The sequence below is a fragment of the Condylura cristata genome, unplaced genomic scaffold (genome assembly GCF_000260355.1).
Source record: "Condylura cristata isolate star-nosed mole 26May11 unplaced genomic scaffold, ConCri1.0 scaffold00006, whole genome shotgun sequence".
Taxonomy (NCBI): Eukaryota; Metazoa; Chordata; class Mammalia; order Eulipotyphla; family Talpidae; genus Condylura; species Condylura cristata.
In genome coordinates this window covers 41,633,695-41,656,204 of record NW_004567107.1, presented here as the reverse complement: position 1 = coordinate 41,656,204, position 22,510 = coordinate 41,633,695, and the positions used below count along the sequence as shown (strand labels likewise).

Sequence of the window (22,510 nt, the reverse complement as noted above, 5' to 3'; positions counted from 1 at the left end):
AACTCATATATATATGTCAAATATCTTTCAATTATCGAAAAAGCATTCTGGAAAAGCATGTAACAAATATGCCATGGTTTTCTGTAAGAAATGAAGGTGGCTTCAAGGGAAGAGTATAGTTCTAATTACATAAAGGATATGCCTCTAGACCCAACCCAATCAGTGATAGAACCTAGGATACCAGATGTCTAAATGTTTTAAAAGTTATGAATCAGGGACTCTCTCTGGTGGCACAGCAAGTCAAAGCGCCGCCACATTATGAAGCTCTCCAAAGCCACTGCAGCATGAGTTTGATCCCCCACCAAGGAACTGACCCACATGGCACAGCAGACCTCCCCTGACCCACCCGCTGCTCCCTTCAGCAGTGTACTTCAGTAGATCTGCCTGTTCTGCTTCCCACTGTGTCTCTGGTGAATCCTCTCACCCACCATACCTCTGGCCTGTACTCCAGTTCTGTAAGCATAAATAAAATAAATCTTAAAAAAAAAAAGTTATGAATCAAACCATAAATCTTTTCTATCCAGCTTGGTAAATGAATTTTTGAAGTTCCTCATAGTTACACACCAGAAAATAGTGACATAGACATAACCAGACTAAGACCCTTGGCCATCCTATACTGTGAATAGTCTTTGGGTTCATACTGCAGTTATCTCAGTCCATTGTACAGGTTTTGTGCACTCTTTGCAAATAGCTTCCCTTTATTGGCTGCCCCTCCTTTCTTCTGAGGGGTGCACTTGTAGAAAAGAACTGCACAGGGCTGGGAACCGGGAACCTTTAGACAAGGAATACCGGTAACAGGTAGATGATCTGGAAGGTGAAAGGAAACACAGGCTCTAGCAGGCCAAGCTTTGTGTGAAGCTAACTGGCAGAAATGGGACCTTTTTAGTAGCTTTCAATAATACTATTTGGAAATACATAGAAAAATATACTTAAAGAAAAAAAAAAGACAAGGAATACAAGATGTTACATTAAAACATTTTTGCAAATTTTGTAAATTTGGAAATCACTTTAAGGTCAGCAACCTTTCCTACAGTTGTTAAATTTTATACCATTGCTAAATGTTAAATGCCTTGATTAATTTGGTTTTCACTTGGAAGACACCTTTTTTTTAAAGGCTGTGAAATACTTTTTTATTAAAATTCCAAAACATTTCTCTCCTATAAGAAACATCCAAAATATATGCTGCTTCATAATCTTTTTGTGATCAGTTCTGATTACTTTGTTTATTAGAATGAAAACTATAAGAGATTGTTCAGCTAGGTAAAATTGTTCAGCTAGGTACAATTGTTCAGCTAGATAGAACAGTACAAAGTTCAAGCTAAGCATAAAATGTTGCAAAGATTAGAATTGGGTCAGGAAGTTCCAAATTTGCATGTGAACAATCTTCCTGTTTCTATGTGGAAAACTTGGAAACATCCTATTTCTTCATTGACTTCTTAGAAGACCAGAGAGAGAAGCAGTCATTAGCACAGAGTTTCCATGTTAATGTTCTTGTGAGTTCATTTGCCATTTCAGGATATTTTCCCATTCCCACCAAAGAAACAAAGCTCACACACTTATACCTTTCACATTTATGCCAGTTCTTTTCATGTTTTGAGTCCTAAGTAACTTGGCCAGTCCAAAAACTAACTTAAATATCAACTCTTGAAAGAGTTCATAGCGCCAACCACCTTAAGCCAGAGTTTCTCATTCCCAGGAGTCCACTTTATAGTCCCATATACCTAGAGGCATTGCATTTTCAGTTTACTTTATGACCTTACAATTGAATGGAATTCTAGGGTTTTATCAATTGTATTTGAAAATTGAGTTTTAAAGGTAGGATGACTTCAGTGAAAACACTGTTGTAGGCTCTTTTGTTAACACGAGTACATTTAATCTCCATATTACTTCTGTTTCAAATATCAGGAAACTTAAGTCTCAAGAAGTTCAACTTATTCTGGATCATATAGCTGATATTGGTAGAAATGTGATTCAGTCCTCGATTGGCCAATGTCATAAGCTATGTTGTTATTCCCATATTGTGGTCCAATCTGAATTAATTCCATATTTCCCATTTAATGCCATGTAACCTAACAAGTTACATTTGTATGTATGTGTGTGTGTGTGTGTGTGTACACGAACATACATGTTTGCTTAAACTTTAGTTTCTTTCATCAAGAAAATAGGCATACGGAACATTTTTTCAGAGGATTAAATAGGCAGGTAAGTATAACTAGATAGATAGGATGGGTGAACAGATAGTTCCATTTCCTTTCCCTTTCACAGGTATATAAATAAATAGCTAATTATCTTCTGAATAATTACTCAGAACTGTGTTTGATTGCCTTTTATTCTTTATTAGTTTTTTTTTTTTTAATTCCGAAGTGATTGCCTAAGAAGTAATTTGGGCAGTTACATCATTTTCTCGAACACATGAAGATGCACTTAGAAATTGACATTAATATAAATTGATAACGGTATTAGAAGACTTAACAGTATACTGCAAACATATACAAAACACAAAATTAAGGGAAAAATATCTGGAGGTTGGCCTTCCTCCAATAGTAGAAAAATGTATCAAATAATTTTTCAGGCAAATGTGATAGTTTTTTTTTTATTATTAGCTTAAATTGGGGTCTTCCCTTTTGGCACAAGGGGTTGGGTCTCAGCACTACAAAGCTATCTGCAGCCACTGAAGCATGAGCTCAATCCCCAGGCAGGGAGGTGACCCACACAGCATAGCACAGCCCTCTCCTGTTTTGCCTGCTGCTCCTCTCAGCAGTGTATTTCAGTCAATCTGCCTGTTCTGCCCCCCACTCTCTCTGGTGAGTCCTCTCAACCCTCATACCTCTGGCCTATACCCCAGTTCTTGTATGCATAAATAAATAAATCTCCTGAAGAATAACTTAGACGTTGGAAAACTATTGTAACCATACATGATGGGAGAAATTCTATATTGTGAAAAAATTAACAGGAATGTTTTAAAAAGACAGTAAAATGGGCCCCCACAGATGTCCACATCCTAATCCCTGGAATCTCTGAATGTTACATTATAGACAGAATTAAATTAACGAATTAATTGACTTTAAATACGAGAAATTACCCTGATTACTGTGGGCCCAACATTACCACAAGGGTCTTTAAATGTGGAAGAGAGGCAGGGAAGTCATTGTCAGTGATGTAAGAGGACAAAGACTCAGCCTGTTATTGCTGGTTCGGAACAAGGAAGAGTTCACACCACGCATCGTGGGCAACCTCTAAAAGGTAGATAAAGGGAAGTAATTCTCCTTTAGCACCTTCAGAAAGGAATACAACCCTGTCAACACCTTGACTTCAGCCCAGTAGGAAACATTTTGGAATTCTCAACTCCAGAATTAGAAAATTATTAATAGTTTGTTTTTATACACACATATATATACTATATATACATATTATATCTTTGTTCATTTTTGTGCAATGTATGCTTGTGTGCTTTCTCCTTTTAGGTGTCTTACCGTAAAATTCACACCACCAATTCATCCATGAACCATCACCATAGTCCTATTGTCTTTTATTATCCTTACACACTAAGTTTGTGGTAATTTGTTATAGCAGCAAGAGGAATGAAAGCTACACTGGTTTTAATGAAGTTTGTTATTACTTGTGGGTTATAGACTGTTCCTTCAGTGTATCATTTTTCTTACCTCTCCTGTCCTTGACACCCATCTCACTATCATTTCTCCACTGATGATTCCATCCTGAAAACTGCACTCATCTGGAACTACTCCCCATTTGGAGAACTTATCCTATGGACTATCTTCTCACATCTTTGTCTGCCGTCCAAATTAGAATGAGCTTCCCATCTAGGAGGTTTGCCCCTATTTTCCAATCATCTCTAATCTTGCAATCGTGTGTGTAAATTATTCACTTCTAGAATGAGATGTCTCGCATTCTGAACATTTTCCCTCTTCACCCACTAACTTGCATTAATAAGCAACAAACCTTGTTCTATCGTTGTCTATACAGGTAAGCCTCCAGAAAATAAAGTCAGATTAGTTTTCTGACTTACTTCCATTTTTGAAATGTTTCTTTGTGACCTTCACTGTGATACCCCTATACCTGAGCTTTGCTAGGTCTTCAACTTCTGGGTCCATATCCTTACTTGACCAAAAGCCTTTTATCTTCCTTAATGATAGGAATTGTTTATCCCCTTCACTGTTTGTGAACTAGAGCAGAGTTCCAGGGCTTCAGAAGTTTTTCTTCTGACCAAGGATTAGCCATCACCTAGCTTTTGTTTTATTAGTCACACCTGTTCATTTACCCATTACTATAGCTATTTTTACACTCTATTAGCAGAATTGTGTAATTGTAACAGGACCATAAAGCCTATAAAATATTTACTTTTTGACCCCATATCAGAAAGAAACAGTTTATGCTATTACCAGTCTTGTCATGAATTTATGATCTAACAGATTCCCACTGACTTCCTTGATTACACATTTTTTTAGTCTATTATTGTCCTGGAAAGTGCTCATTATTATGATCCCATATCAGGGCCTAAAGGAAATGGTTTCTAGTATAGAAAGTCATATTTAAAATAGCAGATATACTTTCACTGTGATCTGTTCTGTTTCTACTTCAGAACATTCCCTACTTATCTATCTGGCTGACAGAATTTTAATTACTACATACATCAAAGGCCATATGTTTTCCAACCCCAGAACACATTTTAAAATCCCTTAGCTTTTATTCCTTCCTCCATGCATGGAACTCACTCTTTTTCTTAAATAACTAAACTGAATGTCAGAATATCTCTCAAATCTACCATATTTCCTATATATAACAACAAACAGGTTGATTCATTGTTTTTATTATCTATAAGATTAAATGTAATCCCTTTACATTGCCAGTTTGTGCATGTATGTATCTGGAATGAAGAAGCAAATTCACTCATTTGCTTTTTATTCAGCCATTCATGTGTGTCAGGTACTACACTAGAAATTGAGAAGCATTTATGAAGAGAACAGATAAGTTCTTGCCCTTCCAGCATTGGCTTTACTGTTGGGAATGAGCTATATTAGATGGGGGGTGGGGAGGGGACTAAGAATTATGTGTTATGGGAGGTGCGCTGAACTTCATGACTGAGAATGACAAGGAACGGATTCTTAGACAAGTAATCAGGACAAACCTCTCTGAGGAATCAATATTGAGAAAGTCATAAGATTTGAGGGAAACCCTACCATATACTATACCATGAAAGTTCTTTATAAGCTGTAAGGTACCACCTCAGTGAATAGTAGCCCCTCCAGTCCCCTGTGCAACAGGGGAAATTAGAAAACAAACAGTTTTCCAATTTCTAGGGTTTCACAATAGTCTTTGTACTTCCTGGGAGCCTCCATTTTTTAATCCAATTGTTTATCTCCTCCTCCTCTTCTATTTCTGGTTTTAGAGAACTGTCATCTTTGTGTGATCCTGTCTTCCTTTCAGTCTTCCCTGTCACCATTAAATCTCTCCTTCCTGCTACTTTGATTTGCTGCTCACTGTGAACACCTCTTCTAATTACCCATTCTTCTAAAACCTAAGTTTTTATAAATCAACTCATTTTTATTTAAACTACTTACCCTTCATAATATAAGCAGCTTCTAATTCCTTCATAAAGAGAGGGGGTATTTCCAAAATGACCTCACTAGAACTGTCTGAAACTATACCTAACATAATAAGCTCTCAATAAATATTTGGCCAATGAGTAGTGAATGAACTGATTCTCCTAATCTTACTTAGTTTATCTCCAGGATTAAAGTGGCTTTCTTTATCACATATGTACTCTTCCCTTACATGTTTAAAAAAAAAAAAAAACTTTATCTTCAGCTATACTGGGCAGCTAAAATCTTATTTGTAAAGTTTTTTGTTTGTTTGTTTTAAACCTCTTTTATTTGTCATACTTGTGGAACTTTATCACTGACATAAGAGATACCTACAGACACTGATAGTATCTTTGAGATTTCCTTGTAGAGTGACCAGCACAGTTTAGACACACAAGCACACCACATTTAATATGCAATTTTTTTTTGACTAATGTTACAAACAATCACAGGTCACATTTGGTTGGTATTTTCACCATTCTGAATTACCAGGTGAATTCATTCAAATTAAGTAGAGAATACCTAAGGAGAACCTTTAAATAAGTTGACATATTTTTAGAATTAACTAGCAATTAAAATCAGTGTTTGTTTTCAAACACTTTAAGAATACTTTCAAATATGTATAGTGCTAGTATAGTCAGTAGCTGCTTGATCTTACTGATCACAAATGGTAACAACAATTTAATGTTAAGCAGCTTTTGGAGAGTTTTCAAAAACAAATAGAATGTTTACTTTCTGTAGGTTGAGTTTTCAGACTGGGATCTTAAGAACTGTTAAGTATCATTTAAAAGAAATGGAAATTTTCATTGTGTTTTATTGATTAGAAATAACCTACAACTTTGGACAGCCTGTTTTTAGTTCTGAATATTTATATAATACTAAAAGTAAATAAAGTCACTTTTTTTATTGTTGCTTAAGTTATAGTCTTTAATTTAAAAATTTCTACATAATTTAAAATGTGATTATTTAGATTAGTATACAGGTGATCAAGAACAATTTCAAAATAACAGTTCCGTATTCATGTTTTATATCTATTGCCCAATGGAATGTAACTATAAAGTAATGGCACAGTCTTTCAAACAAGCATACTAGGAATTATGTATCTAGAGGCCCCTGTCCCCTTCAAAGCAGTCACCTAGGAAGGCTACACATTTGTTCCAGTAATGCTGCCATGGCTTAAAATAGTGTGGAATGCCTCTTTTCAAACTACCTCTGAACTGCTGAGAAATAATTAAAAGTAAAATGACATACTGTATTGAATAACTTGAATTATGGCAGAGATGAATTTGATTTTGGTGAGTGAAAAGAAATCAACCCAGGACCAAGCATAGTGAATAAATACAGAGTGTTGTTTAGAGTCACAATTGGACATAAATTAACCAGATGGGCTTTCTTGAATAATACACTAACTCTTGAAATTGACTGTCAAAGAGGAATTCCAGAACCTTGGACCTTGGAATAAATGTATAAGCTCCCAAGGTAGCTACTATGAAGAACAATACATGTGTAGGTTGAAAAAAAAATGTGTGTATGTTTGCAAAATAAGATCAGTTTTATTACTTTATAGACATACCTTGTAGATGAAAAAAATACTCCTATCATGGAACTCTTTATAAGCAAACTTCCGAATGTAAGTAGAACTTCTGTCTCACCCTTTCTAAGCCTGTTGAGAAATCTGAATTTCTAGTAACTTACTCTCAGTCTTCAAGTTTAAAGAAATGTTAATGTTTTCCATTTAAAAGGTAGATGCATTTAGGTTTCACTTTACCTTTTTCCCATAAGCTTTGTTAACTCTGCTATTCAATTTTTTATTTAGGGTGTCCATCTTTGTTCAACTGAGACTCTCAATATGCATTTTGTTGCTATAAAATTACCATCAGACTCTTGACCAAAGTTGAAAATAAAGTCTAAGCTGAAGATTATTATTTGTTCCATGTTGTTTTAGGTTCTTTTTTGTTTGCATTAGCAGTAATCAAATGTCTCTCTTTTTAAAAGTGAGACCCCATTATCAAATTGCAAGAAATTTTTAATCAGATTAAAGATTTTAGAAAAAGTAGGTACCCTCAACTTTAGGATCCTACTATGTTTTCATTTTGACTGATAAAAGCTTGAAAGACAGTTTAACCAAATGACTAGAGAGTGTCTCTAATGTAAATCCCAGGACCATGTATGGGTGGAATGATGTGTCCTGCTTCACTAGGGGTTTTCCAAATTTATGCTGCCATGTCTTTCTTCATCCAGGTCCTCAGGGCCCTTTTTCTTCACTGCTAACTTGAAACAATAAATAGTAAGACGAAGTGGAAGGCAGAGAAAATTGTTACCCTTTTGCAGAGTGGCTATGACAGCTAAATCATGACATAATTTAAGCTGTTCAATTCGACAACTTTGATTGGAAAATTATGTGACCTGTGTAGGTAGAGATCAAAATGGTCACTAGTTTGCAATTCTAAAAACTCATAGTATGGTGTTTTTATCGCAGACTGACAGAATATTATTTTATTCAGCCTTGTAGTAACTGTTGCACAAATGACTATTGTTTTGCAGTTTGGTGATTTAAATGCTGTGTCTCCTGGAAATCTGGATAAAGGTAAGAACTGAATATAATGTACATTTTTAAAGACTTTTCTGACTGAGAAAGTCTTTTACTGGGAAATGTAGTATATTACAGTACTCTTATTTTGTGAAAACAACATATAATTTTACATGATTATGACAGTATGTCTTTTGAAATTCTTCATTATTTCTCCATTTCTATGCCTTTTTTTATATGAGGTGTGTTAAATGCAAGAATTGAAGTTAAATGCAATTACAAATTCGTTTTGAAACTTTGCCTGAAGTTCATAACAAGTAATAAGAAATTATTTCTAACTATGCCGAGTCCTGGGGAAAAGTGATAAAATTTGAGCCAAATATTTTTATTCAAGGTCTTCCAGGCAAGAAAAAAATGTTTCTGAGCCTTCTACCCATATCATCAATTCACACTGTTCAATGGAAAAAGAACTCAAAGAAAGCATTAGAGGCTTACTGCAAGAGCAGGATCAGTAGTGGTGTGGGGGAAGAATAACATATATACTTCTTAAGTTTTAATACCACCATTTCACCTCTAATGTTACAATATGAAGAAACTAATGGTCTACAAATCATACAATAAAAATAATAGGAGTTGGGGGAAAAGTAGAATTGGAATAAAGTACACACAAAAACAGTTCTGATAAAAATGCTAGCTCAGTTAAAAAAAAAGGTGAAAGAACAAGGAAATATCCCCAGCCCCATACACATTTTTTTTCTGTCCCTAGCAGTTTATTTTTCAGAAAAGCTAGTCTGACTTTACTTTTATGCTTTTTCCAATTTTGTGTATTTCTTGGAGAAAATTACTGTTAGTAAATTACTCACTTTGTTAATAACATACTGGAATGATTCTTTAACTGTTTAGTACACACTGCAGAAATTCAACCACATTTGTAGCTACCAGTAACATTCTTCTTTAAAATATTCCACTTGTCTTATCTCAAGAGTATTGAATTAGTTTGTAACAGATTTGTGTGCTTTAACTCTGTTATCACCTAGATAAATTTTGTTTGTGTCATTACAATCAAAATATTTTTAAGGTTTAATGTCATCTTACAATGTATACAGTCACTCAAGCTGTATTAATATTTGAAATATGCAAGTACTGCTGATGGTCCCAGATAATGTATGAATAATTAAAACAGTATAAAATTGTCATCTTTCTTTTTACAATTTGAATTTTTCCCAACTTCTATCTTATACTAATGACCCATTTTTTTCTCCTTGTATTATTTACTCTTTTCCTGCAAAAGTACTGTTTTTTTTCTTTTTATTAAATTATATTAAAATAGTTTAACATGTTAAAAATACATAGACAAGAGATTTTCAATAAAGTTCATCTCAAAAGTTGTTGGCAAATATTACTTTTGCTAGGTCAGTGAATACAAAGTTACTTCATCCCACATTAGAAAGCAGTTATGTTCTCCTTATTGGGAAAACCAAATAAGAAAAAAAAAATTAGATTTCAGGTTCAGTGATAAGTTTTCTTTTCTTATTATATTTTAGAGATGTAATTCAGAGTAAAGTAATTGATGCAGATAATGAGAAAAGCATATATATAAGAAAAGCATTTATTTTAATTCATCCTATAAGCTTAAACATGATAACTAGACAATTAGACAAAAGTCACAAGCAAGTAAAGCAGTCAAAATATTTCCAGGTTGCACTCACTTAAGATAGAAAGACTTGAGCATTATGTCAAGCCCAGAACTGTTAGGCTCTGAGTCAAAGGGAGTTATTGGAATGAGGAAAGCACCAAATGACTCCTAGCTATTTTTAAAATGTTCATTTTAAAGAAATACCTTGTATCTTGGTAGTAAGGAAAGCAGGATTTAAACATGGCACCTGCCAAGTCACTGCAGGTGGCTTTCCTGCATTTGAACTTTCTGTTGATAAAGTGGCCATTGGCATTGTAGTAAATATGCATCTGTACAATTTATTTTGAATATATATATTCTTCAGAAAAATTAGATTATCCTAATGTTCTCTACTGTCGATTATCCTTAATGACAAGAGGATTGCATTTTTCCAGTAGAAAAAATACCTAATCATGAAAATAAATCCTTGAAAAACTTTTTTTTCCCCCAATGGACACACAATAAAAATTCTTTGTAATTATCATTCTAAAACACTATGTTCTAGTGCAGTAGTTAGAAATGGAAGACTGATAAAGCCAGATCTTGAACTAAAAGATAGTATAAATTTCTGTAATGAACACTAGAAAATATAGGCCTTTCCAATAAATAAATAAATAAATAAAATGTGAAGCTATTTTAAGACTTTAAGGAATTGAGTTATTGAGAAAAGAACAAGATGCACCACAACTGAAGAGCTACACAATTAGTCCTGCCAGGACAGAACCAGACCAGTGAAAAAAGGAGGCACAAGGATAGACTTCGGAAACTGCACATGGGGTGCAACAATGTTCTTGGGAGCATCCTGTATTAGGGTACTCAGCATTATTTCTGTGCCTCCTTGGTGGTAGAAAGCATTAAGATGTTGGAGAATAATTATGAGTTAACATCACTCTCAAGTCATACCCTCAGTTTCTGCTTACCAATGATGCATATATAATTCCTGGTTTAGTAATATGCAAAATAACAAAGCAGGAAAGGTAATTATAGCCCCCTGAATTACTATCCCTACAAATATACTCTGTAGGATTAGTCAAATAATGCTAAATATATATATATATATGTATACACCAAATTGCTATTTCAGAGCAAGAAAGATGGCAAATGAAAGCCATTTCCAACATAAAGCAACCCTAATGATGCACCTGTGGGGATCTCATCCCTGAGATCCCAAAGATCCAGTGTGTTGCTACTTGGCCAAACACTGAATGGCAGTCTGTCTTGTAAAAACCTGACCCAGCCCTTGGTAAATTTCAGTGACACCTAATTACTAAAACTCATTTTATTTTAAAGATGTATTTATGAATGCATACAGAACTGGGATAAAGGCTAGAGGTGCAGGGGCGGTGGTGAGAGGAATCACCAGAGACAGGGAACAGAACAGGCAGATCTATGAAGTACGCTACTGAGGGGAGCAGCTGGTGGGTCAGGAGAGGTCTGCCTCACCACGTGGATCACCTCTGGGGCTGGGGATTAAATTCGCACTTAATCGGCTGTGGCTCACTTGCAGTGCTGTGCTGTTAACCCATTGCACCTCCCGGGAGGGCCTCACTTTAGTTTTTGTATACCAAATTCCCATAACCTTAAGTAAGTCCTAGGAATTGTCTTTGAGTCTTTATAGGAACATAAAATGTCTCTGGAACTGAATTAATTAACCCTTAAGAACTGGAGAAAGGGCTTGCTGTTTGGGATTGCTTTGTCACCTAGCCATAAGAGCCGTGTCTGCCACAAGTAGACCTAAAGACTGTAGCCACCAGCACTTAGGTTTGTGCAGCCATCATTGTGCCATTGCCATTTCCATCTACAATAGGGTAGATGAAAGGAATTTCCCGCTCTCTCCACTTGCCTTTCTGCTTGAAATGATTCTTTCAGTGCTACCTCTGTTATTATTTTGACTCTGTGCCTCAGGCACAGAAGAGTGAGTGGAGAGGGGCCTTAGAGCAGTGTGAATTGCCCTCACCTTCTGAATGATGTGACCCTGTGGATCCCATTCACTCCAGACTTGTTGCTTCTCAAGACAACTAAGCTGACATGTTCAGTGCCCAAAGTTTGAATGTGAAATCATCAAGTTTTGTAGACATTCCACAAAATAAGAATTTAATTTTTTTTCGTAATAATAATTCTATACAAGCATTTCAAATAATACAAAGAATTATCCTGTAGAAAGTGAAGTATCATATCACAACCCTAGGAGAATACCACCATTAAGAATACATGTGAGAGGGCCCTCCCTGGTGGCGCAGCGGGTTAAAGCACTGCACTAAGAAGCTCAAGCTACTTCCGAATGAGTTCGATCCCCGCCTGCCCCGGAGGAGACCCACATGGCATGGCAGACCTCTCCTGACCCGCCTGCTGCTCCCCTCAGCAGTGTACTTTGATCATCTGCCTGTTCTGCTTCCCACTCTGTCTCTGGTGAATCCTCTCACCACCCCTGCACCTCTGGCTTGTACCCCAGTTCTGTATGAATAAATCTTAAAAAAAAAAAAATACATGTGAGAATCATTCCAGACATCTTTTGGTTATATGTAGACAGATATACAAACAAAACAAAAAGTTATCATAGAAACATTTTCTAATTATACTCCCTTTATGAAGCAAATGCTTACTTTTTTTAACTGAATGGACAAATATATCCCTTTTTGCAGTCCACCAAACCTTGTAATGTGCTATCCAACAAACTCAGTATTATCATCAAGTCCGTTTCTCAGAGACAAAAAGGTAACCAGATAGAATAAATGTAGAATAAATGGGCCAAGAGGTGACTTTTTCCTCTTCTGAAAACCTTCTATGTTTATGGCTTACAAAGGCATTGTAGACACTGCTTCAAGTCAGCATATCTGATCACCCATTTCGTTACACGTCCCATTTTTTAGGAGACATTGTTCCTGGCAAATGTGCATGGCACAAGCATACATGAAGGCACTATTATTCCTCATGGCTTTCCTCTTGAATAATTTTTGCCCCAATTGATAAATAAGAGAAGAAACATCAAAGAGTCCACATATGTTGAGGGTTGCATTTTAAGACTTATGCTGCAGGTGTTTCCAAGTTATAAAACTAGATTCAATACCCCCTAGGAAGAAATCTAATTTAATCTGACTGAAGAAATACTTGTTAGTTGCTGTACATGATGCCATAGATGAGAGTATAATGGAGATTGAACTCTATATAAGTCACTGATAGTTCAAAATCCAGTGATAAGTATAGGTATATTGTAGGTACAGATGAAGTGCTTAGGATTATATATGTATTTTTTGGAAACAACAAAGCATTGAACATGATTGTTAAAAACAGCAATATTTGTTCACTGTTTTAAAATTAACAGTGATGAGGTATCCTTTCCACTTCTCTAAGGAGAATCTTACACAGTTATATAGCTTAGTATGGGAATTTTTCCCCACTGTGTTTTAATTTTAACTGGCACATGATGGAAAAAAATTAAGTGGTATTCCATTATAATGATTTTTTTGGTATGTTTAATATGCTCAATTTCTAGAAATTGATACCAGCTAGTAATCGTGAGTATCTGCGTTGCCAGGAAAAGAATTACCCTGAACATTTTAAATCTGATACTACTGCCTCAGTTCTTCGTAATATTTTATATTAAAAATTAAAGATCTGCTTAATATTGTGATCTCTATTTATGTACACCATAAATTCTATGCAGTAACCCCTGCTTATATATAAAATATTTTGAGGATCACCATAAGTATCACCTACATTAACATCATCAACTCTAATACAGATCTTAGAAGATACTAAAAATATTCTTCTTTTTTTTAGGTAGCATTTTTCTGCTAAGTATATTTCCCAAAGTTTAGCATAGTGACTACTTTGTGGAGATACAAATTATGCCACTATGCACTATGAAAACTTTCGGAAATTCTACAGATTTTCTTAAAAGAAGTATTTATAGTGCCAATTACTATTAAAGTCATCTACCATAAATGAACCAAAAATAAATTACATTTGTTGTCTGAAAGAACTAGAGATGTGTGCATAGCGAATCGATACAAATAATATCCTTCGAAAGAAAAATCTACAAACTTTGTACTCTGAAAAGAGCTAAAATAATGGTTTCCTTAAGACTTTGTTAATGCTGTTTGGTGTTTTTACAACAGATTGTTTCCTAATTTGCCTTTTGATGATAGGCTTGGTATTATTTGTTTTTGTAGATGAAGGCAGTGAAGTGGAAAGTGAGATGGATGAAGAACTAGATGACTCTTCAGAACCTCAAGCCAAAAGAGAGAAAACCGAGCTGAACCAGGCATTTCCAGTGGGCTGCATGCAGCCTGTCCTGGAGAGTGGCGTGCAGCCAAGTCTACTGAATCCAATCCACAGTGAGCACATCGTCACGAGTACTCAGACTATCAGACAGTGCAGTGCTACAGGAAACACCTACACTGCAGTCTAGAGAATATTAAAGTATATTTTCCCAGCTAATATTAACCCTGTTGATATTGGGCTTAAGTTGAAAATTTAATAAGCCTGAAGGTCGACTGTTGTCAAATTTTATCTGTGCTGAACATTACCTTTTTGGAGTTGTGAAATGGAATGGGTGTGTGTATTTTGCCAGATTTTTTTTTTTAATGTAAACACATTATTTGCCTATTAGTAAGAGTTTTGTTTTTGTTTTTGTTTTTGTTTTCCCTTAGTTTCAGGTGTCCAGAAGGATTTTTACACTTAATGTCAATGTTTTTGTTTTCTTATAATTAAAAAGTAATTTACATTTTTTGTAGCTTAAAATTTTATTGTTGATTGTTAGTCTTGGTGTATGATTTCATGTGTAAGTTTTTAATTAGATGCACTTCTGTGAAATATCAAAAGAAATGAATTTCTTTGATTTACACTGGAGGCATGCCCATTTGGCAGCAGATGCATCAAATTTGCTTTTGAAAGGTGCTTTTCATTGAACAGAACCACAAGACACTATTTTGATAACATTTTGGAATATGGAGAGAAAACACAGAGCATTTTTACTATAGTGCTAGAGGGTTGGGAAGGTCATCTATTTTTCTCTGAAGAAAAATCAAGCTGTGCATTTATCAGTTCAGAGTAAATGACACAATTGAAAAAGATTATGCTAATATGTACATAATTTGTGTACATAATTATTAAACCATGTTAATGCAAGCTTCCGTTAAACATTGAATTTTAACTGTTATCTGCATACCAATTCCTCTGTGTAAAGACTACTGATTCTGTACTTGGGACCACTGCACAGGTGCATTCTGCTGTTGAGTGGGGCTGTGATAGTTAGATACTGACGCTGAAAACATGACTTGACTTTTTTTTTTTTTTAAGTGTACATGCTACTTATGCTGAGCTGGACATACAGGAAACCATTCCATTTGGATGACTTTCTTTTATTCCAGGTCGTTTTTCTAATAGTAGTTCAATATGCTGCTATTATAAAAGAAAATTTATAGAATGCAAGGAATGTAGCAACCTGCATATCATTATTTCCTTCGAAAATATTTCCTGGTTTCTAAAATATGTGGATTTAAATTTTAAACAGAACCTGAAGGCAGTGTAACTGGCACACCACACTGTTGCTTACTCCATTTCTGTAGGATTTGGATAGGTGGCTGGATGGACCAGTGCCAATGAAGAATGTACATCAGGGATCATCGTACCTCGGCTATTACATGGTGCCTTAAAAACAGAACTGAAGCTAAGGTTTAGTAAGGCTTATTTTGTTCATGTGACTTCCTCTTCAACCCACTTAAGGTGTGCCTGTCTTTTTCAGATTCCTGACCTAAGGACAGGTTACAAGTTCTTCAAAGGAAATTTAGGGAAAACAAAGCAAAACAAAAAGACAAGATTAATTTCCCTATTTGAGTGACCGTGAACCTACTTTTTGTTCTTAGGGCTGAATATTACTTGATTACAAATCAGATTGCTTAAGGGTGTGGAATAGCAGACTAGTTTTAATTACCAACTTGTTACATAAAATTGTATGTGTTTTAGACCATTCTTATCTAGTTACAATTTAAGAAAGTTAACAAAATAAGCAGGTACTTATTGAAGTGCATCTTTTCAGTCTACATGTTTGTCTGTGTGTCTCGGTGTCTGTGTGTCCATGTGCACATGCGCGTGCCCATGGGCAGGAGTCAACTACAAAGTCAGAAGGTGAGATCCTAGACAGGATACGCCCATCCCCTTTTTAATTTACATGAAAGCCAAGGTTCTTTTAAGCACTCAAATTATTAACAACAACAAAAAAACAGGCACATCTATTCATCTAAATAGTTGTTTAAAAAACTAATCAGCAAAAACAAACACATAAAGCCAAAAAAGGGAAAGCACAAAAATTATTTACAGACTATTAATGAGGCCTATATTAAACTCAAGATATTTATCTTTCCACTTTTACTAGGGTGGGTGGGCGGGGGGGTTAGAAAGAAGAGGGTGAGCCAATCTATAAAGTTAAAAATACCAAATGGCTTATTGGGTAATACTCAGAATATTTCAGCTGTTGTTGCCCAATTGCCTTAGCCTACTCAAAAAATAAGATCAACAAAGTTTCTTAAGGAAACTTTAATTGTTTTAGATGTAATTTTTAAAGTGAATTCAAATATTGTATTATACAAAGCATTCATACACTTGAAAGTTTTTACTTACATCCTGGCATCACCTTCATCTAAATATGATTTCAATGATCATTCCCCATTTTCCTCCCAAAAAGGCAATGGATTGCGCCATCGCACACACAAAGACAAGCAAGCAATTACATCGTAAGCTGCAAAGACCACGCATCTACTTCTTTGTGTATTAGGAAACATTTACAGGTAAAATTAAAATTTAAAAAAAACAAAACACTCTACATTAAAACTCTTTAAATTTTTCATTTTTCTTTCCCTATTTACCATCACCAAAATTTACTATATCTGTATTGGACCAAATGTATTTACTGGCTTCATCTTGTTTATTGAATGATTTTAAATGTATTTGTTGCTATTGTTTCCTTTAATTTAATGTTGGATATATTTGTATCATTAGCGAAATCCAATATTAATGGGTAAATTTAGACTGATGAAAGTTAGGGATTAGGGACCCTCCAGGATGCAACATTTCTTCCAATTGTTCATGGTTTATTCTAAATTAGAATGGATTAGGAATTCATAAATATTACGTCTCATCTTGAATCACTAAATAGTATCTCATTTAGGACTGTAATTAGTAATATTAATTCTTTAAGACTATTGTAGTTTGTTCTAATGGACAAAATAATATCTATGATCTATACTACTTCCAGTTATTTGTCATCCACAGTAAGATCTGCACATAAACACATACACAATCATAAACATCTTAAGAAATTTTAAACTTAAATTGTGAAATAAACTATAAAATTAAAACATCATAATTTTTACATTTGAGCAAATGGAGTCATTGCTTTTTGCACAAGTGATTTGTTTCTACTGTTTCATTCATTGAAAATAATTTCTAAAAATTATGCACTAATACCTTCCAAGTAGATTAATTGATAAGTACACATTTGAAGGACATCTTAATATTTCTTGACATTGTAATCGAACACCAGTCATGAAATATAGCTACATAAACCAAGTGCTATACTTTCAGTGAGGAAAAATGTAAGGAAGTTATGTTGGCTATTTTAAAATTTTAGATGATATTACATAATAAGATTGAGTATCATGGGTATAATTTGATTTTCACATACACTTTTGGAATCATACCCAAAAGACTTACACTCATGAAACCAGTGAACAATAGGGTGAAATGGATGAACCACTCCTTGGGACACAGGGCCCAATTTTAAAATTTTTCTCTGGATATCAAGTTGCTGGTCACTTTTTCAGGATTTTCATCCAAACTATGTTTGGGCTGACTATAAGTCTTACTGCCTTTTCAGAAATCTGCTTTCCTTTTTTTGTGCTTTTTCTTGTACTGTATAGCACGGTTCATGCACCTCTCTTTAGATGGTGTACTTTAAAAAATAAATTTTAGAAAATGGTTTTAACACTGCATACCTAAAGTTAGTAGTGTGCAACATTGACTGCCTTTGATTTGTGGTAGACAAGTAAAAATGAACACGTTCTTGTAGAATGCTGTAAAAGTCATTCAGGAATGAGTACAGTTTCATTGCTATAATCATGAATCTTTTTACATGAGTGCACTCTTTAGAAGTGCTAATGTGATGCATTTTCAAATTAAAAATTTTTCAGATGACATATTTAAAATGTCTAAAATAATGCTGTGTTTGAAACATTAGTGTAAAAAGAAAAAAAAAAAGTGTGTCACTGTGATGTTGGTCCTCCCTGTGTGGACACAAGTAGAAAGTAAAAAAGTCGCAAGTCACCTTTGTGTACAATTTGAGGCAGTGGTTATATACAACAAATTGATCATTGTTATAACCTTCCCTCCCCCCCAAAAAAATTGGTGAGAAAATAGCAGCCACCAAAAGTTGAAATTATAACTTGTGATTTATATGAATCACACCTGAGCATGGGGGAGAGGGGTTGACATGCAGTGCTATTAAAAATTGGGTTTGTCAAAAGATCAGATCAACCTCCATGTATATGATTAGCAAATCAATTAATGGAATCCTAGTATTTCTGCAAGTTTGGTGATTTTTAAGAAAAACTGGAATAGAAGCATTAATTCAGTGCTTAGTTCTAGTATTAGAAAACCCCTTTGATGTAATGCCTTGTATTAACCCTTTGAGCATTGTAAGATATACAATGGGGGACAAAAGCCTTTCAGAACATTTATTTAGACTTAGACCGGTAAAATATACTCTATATCCAAATGTCTAATTATGCTGTTTTTTTAAGGGGGGGATAGGAAGAGAAAGTGTTTCCATGCTGAACACTTGCATTTTATATACAACTCTTAATTTTCTTCAAGAGGGCTTGATATATTTATTCCCAAATATTCACTGCCATCTAAGTAAGTGTACTGTTTACAGAAAAAAAAAAAAAAAACAAAACAAAACTTTTCTAGCATCACACCATGGCTCTAGAAAAGGAGGACAGATACATGGGCCTCTGGACCTATGTTATAACCAATCTCTGCACATTGAAAGTACCTAGATTGCCTTTAAAAGGTATAATAAAGAAAGGGTTACATTTCTGTTTTTTTTTTCCCCAAAACAGACAAAAGATCTCATTTATTTAGCTTTAGAAAGTATGTGTAGGTGAAGTAAGTGAAGCCTTAGGAAGAAAAGAGTTCAAGTGGATAAAGAAAAGTTGAACTCTTAGGGGGCAGATAGGCTATTTGGAGTTAGGTCTCATAAAATATCATTGGGAATTTCATACAGGGCATAATTTTATCTATGCTCCAAAACTTTAATGCTTCATCAAAAAGATTATATATAGATAGAATGGAGAGCAAAGCACTTGATATTAAGCTCATCTGTCAGGAAAAATGCTATGACTACTGCTTCTGATATCTATAAATACCAGTCTGCTTACACAATTGCTGACTTAGTTCAAGGGACGCTCTGCGTGCTCTTGACCCCCTTTGTCCCCTGCGTGGTAGAAACACGAGAGCATTGTCCTCTGCAGATGTGCTTGTGCTGCCCTCGCTGGGCACAAATAAGAGTGTAACCTATTCTGATGTCTGGCGAAAGGACATCCATAGCATAGTGCGAGTTTGCGTAAACGTTGCTTTTTAGGCAGTTTAGGAAGTCAAACCATGCAAATTACTCATGTGTTAACATGCAATACTCAAAGGGTTTTAATTTAACTCTCTTCTTTTGAATTCTTCACAATGATTTACTGTAAATGCTTCTCAGTTTGCATGCCTTGATCATTGCTGCTAGTGATTTTATGTGCCAGTAGACCTGAGTTTAGTTTACCAATTTTACTTAAATAGTAAAAGCCACTTACAAAGTGACTGCCTAGGATTTCTTTTTCTTTTATTTGAAGTAATTGATAATATGTTTTATTTTCAAAAAGGTGTTTTGTCTTTCATTTGGTTCTGATATTTGATTATTTTTCCTTCTTTCCTTTGTTTTTTTAAATAAATTATGATGTTGGGATTGGAAGCCCTGAGTAATGAAACCTTTGGTAAGAATTGTATATGTAGCTCATCAATGAGGACAACAAAACTTTGTTAGAAGAATTATGATTCTGGGAGGAAAGAAAAATTTAAAACTCCCATTGACTGTTGATAACCAAGTAAAATTTTTCTTCAATGAATTAATAGTTTTAAACAAATGATTGCCTTGTTTTAACCTGCTAAACACAATTTTTAATGACCCAATAAAGAAGGTATTGAATTTTATTCATTTAAAAAGCATCTTTTGTACCAAAGCAAATTTTTTTCTCTATTCATCTCCATCATCAATTTGGACCTTTGGTGGTGACCAATGCATTGGTTACAGAAACTTTAAGTGAGTGCCTTGAGAAAACTTGGAAATTTGTGCCTGGGGTGGTAAACTTTTAATTAGGTTAATTGTAGTGCTTACCAATCAGTAATTCTACTATCACTCAGGGCTTTCGTACCTTCTAGGTAAAAACTTCTTTCATTGTGTTTTTTTAAGATACTGTATTTTTTTTTAAGTGCCATCATTTAAATTTCACTTAGTAAGTGGCAGATTACATTATTCAGTCCCACAAGCACAGACATAGTAACACTAGGAGATATTTGAACATTTATTTTACAATCGACTGAATATACTATGTAAATGAGGTAAGCAACTTTTGTAGAGATTGTATGTGTGAGATAATGTAATGTTCTTTTCCAGGTTTTGGACTACAGTTGAATAAACTTTTTAATTATTTAAAAACATCTTTACCGAATAACATGTGATGGTTTTTTGTATAATGTATTTGATTTTGTAAATACGTATTTCCTGATGTGATTTTTGTGAGAAATGCTAAATCTTTTAGTATATCATGTCCTCTCAAAATTGGCAGGAGCTAAATAATAGTTTGTGGGCAATTTGTATTGTGTACTGTACAATAACTGGGGAACTTTTATAATTATAAAAATATATATTAACTTTTAGTGTGTTGTTTAAACAAATGACTGGAACATACTAAAGATATTAGTAGGATTTTTCTGAATATTTCAGACTTGAACTCAGGCTAGCTTTCTTGTGTTTTTCAAAACAAAATGGTGTCTTGTCTTTTAAAATCAATAAATTTGTTTCCTTGTTACAAATACATTTGAAATGGCTTGATTTCCCCCCCCCCCAAAATCATTGCCAGGAAGCTTATATTACACAGCCTCATCTAGAGGATAGCTCTGCCATTCGCCAGCTTAAAAACAAAATTAAGTTGTTTTCCTTTTCTGTGTCAAATGGAATTGGCAATATTTACACAGCAACAGTACAAAAAGAGAAAACAAAATTATAAGCCCAGCAGGGTACAAATCTTACCCTCAAAGAAAATTAGTGACTGAGTGCTATTTAATTTCAGAAGCTGTCAACATTTCCATTGTAAACCCAGATTTTTGGATGTTCATAATGTGTTTGTTTTATGTCACTCACATTGATATTTAGCACCCAACTTCCTTGCATAGATTGAAATAGCTTATGAAAATTCATTTTAATACAGTTAAGAAGTTATCTTGCCCATTTTTTTCTTCTTTATATTATGTAGTTATATACCAAAAAAAAGCACCCTTTTTAGTGTACAGTTCTGTGAGTTTTGACAAGCACAGTTATGCAACTACTGTTACAAGTTTAAAACAATTTTCATCTTGCAGACTTTTTTTTTTTCAAATAGACAATGATAAGCTGACTAATTCATATGGAAATTCAAAGGATGTAGCATAGCTAGTCAGAGGACTAATTCCTGAATTCATTTGCAGCTAACACCTAAAAAAGTCATGACTCTTAAAAAGCTATAGTAATCAATATAGTGTGATATGGACAACAGTCTAGATCAACGGAATCAAGTAGATCAATGGAATGTAATGAAGAACGTAAAATTGGACCCACACATTTATTGGCCATTGGTATTATACAATTGTATATAAGTGGTTCAGCAGAAAATGGTGCTATAACCATATGTGGGGAAAAAATCTTGGATTCTTAACTTACGTTTCATATAGTATTAGCTCAAGTGGCTCATAAATCTGATTCATATCCCTTAGTATCCTATGAGTCAGCTTGTGAGTAAAATAAATTCAAAACTAACGCTATAAAACTTCTAGAAGAAAATAACAAAAATCTTTTCAAGATCTTGGGTCAGGCAGAGATACTTAGATTAAGACTCCAAACATGATTTTTAAAAGTTAAATGGATAAATTTGACTTCATCCAAAATACATGTTCTATTCTTTTAAAGACATTGCTAAGAAAAATGGAAAACTAAGTCATATATTATGAGGTGATTTCCTTGGGTCTCTAGTTTCTGCATGTGTGTTGACCAACTGCATTAATCTATTTTGTACTGTTTCCTCCCCGCCCAATCCCCCCACCCCACGCCCCACCCCCATACCCCCTGCCACACACACACACACACACACCCCAAACACACCTGTGTAGCAAAAAGCCTTAAAAGAGAAAGGGTTCCTCTGGGATAAAGAACATATTTGTTTCCTCAACAGTATAATAAAGACATTGTCTTTTCTAGGGCAAAGTTTGGGTAGGTTTGCTAGCAGCCCTTTTATAATATTTGATTAGGATTTTTAAAACTTGAGGTCTGGCAACTGTGGCATCCATCCCCTATATGTGCAGTACCTACCTGGGCTTTCCACATCCTTCATGGGTCTTGGAAGAAAGGGGATT

General features: G+C 34.6%; 1 protein-coding gene across 2 annotated transcripts in view; it reads left to right on the top strand.

Annotated features, from left to right (window-relative positions):
* Nucleotides 1–20,940, top strand: part of RFX3 (regulatory factor X, 3 (influences HLA class II expression)) — a 262,431-nt gene extending 241,491 nt beyond the window's left edge. For both annotated transcript variants that reach the window (XM_004677634.2, XM_004677633.2), the window contains 2 exons: nucleotides 8,145–8,187; nucleotides 13,978–20,940. In XM_004677634.2, coding sequence (XP_004677691.1) covers nucleotides 8,145–8,187; nucleotides 13,978–14,216 — 282 coding nt within the window. In that variant the 3' untranslated portion in view covers nucleotides 14,217–20,940. The remainder of the gene's footprint in view (nucleotides 1–8,144; nucleotides 8,188–13,977) is intronic.
* Nucleotides 20,941–22,510: the final 1,570 nt, after the last annotated feature.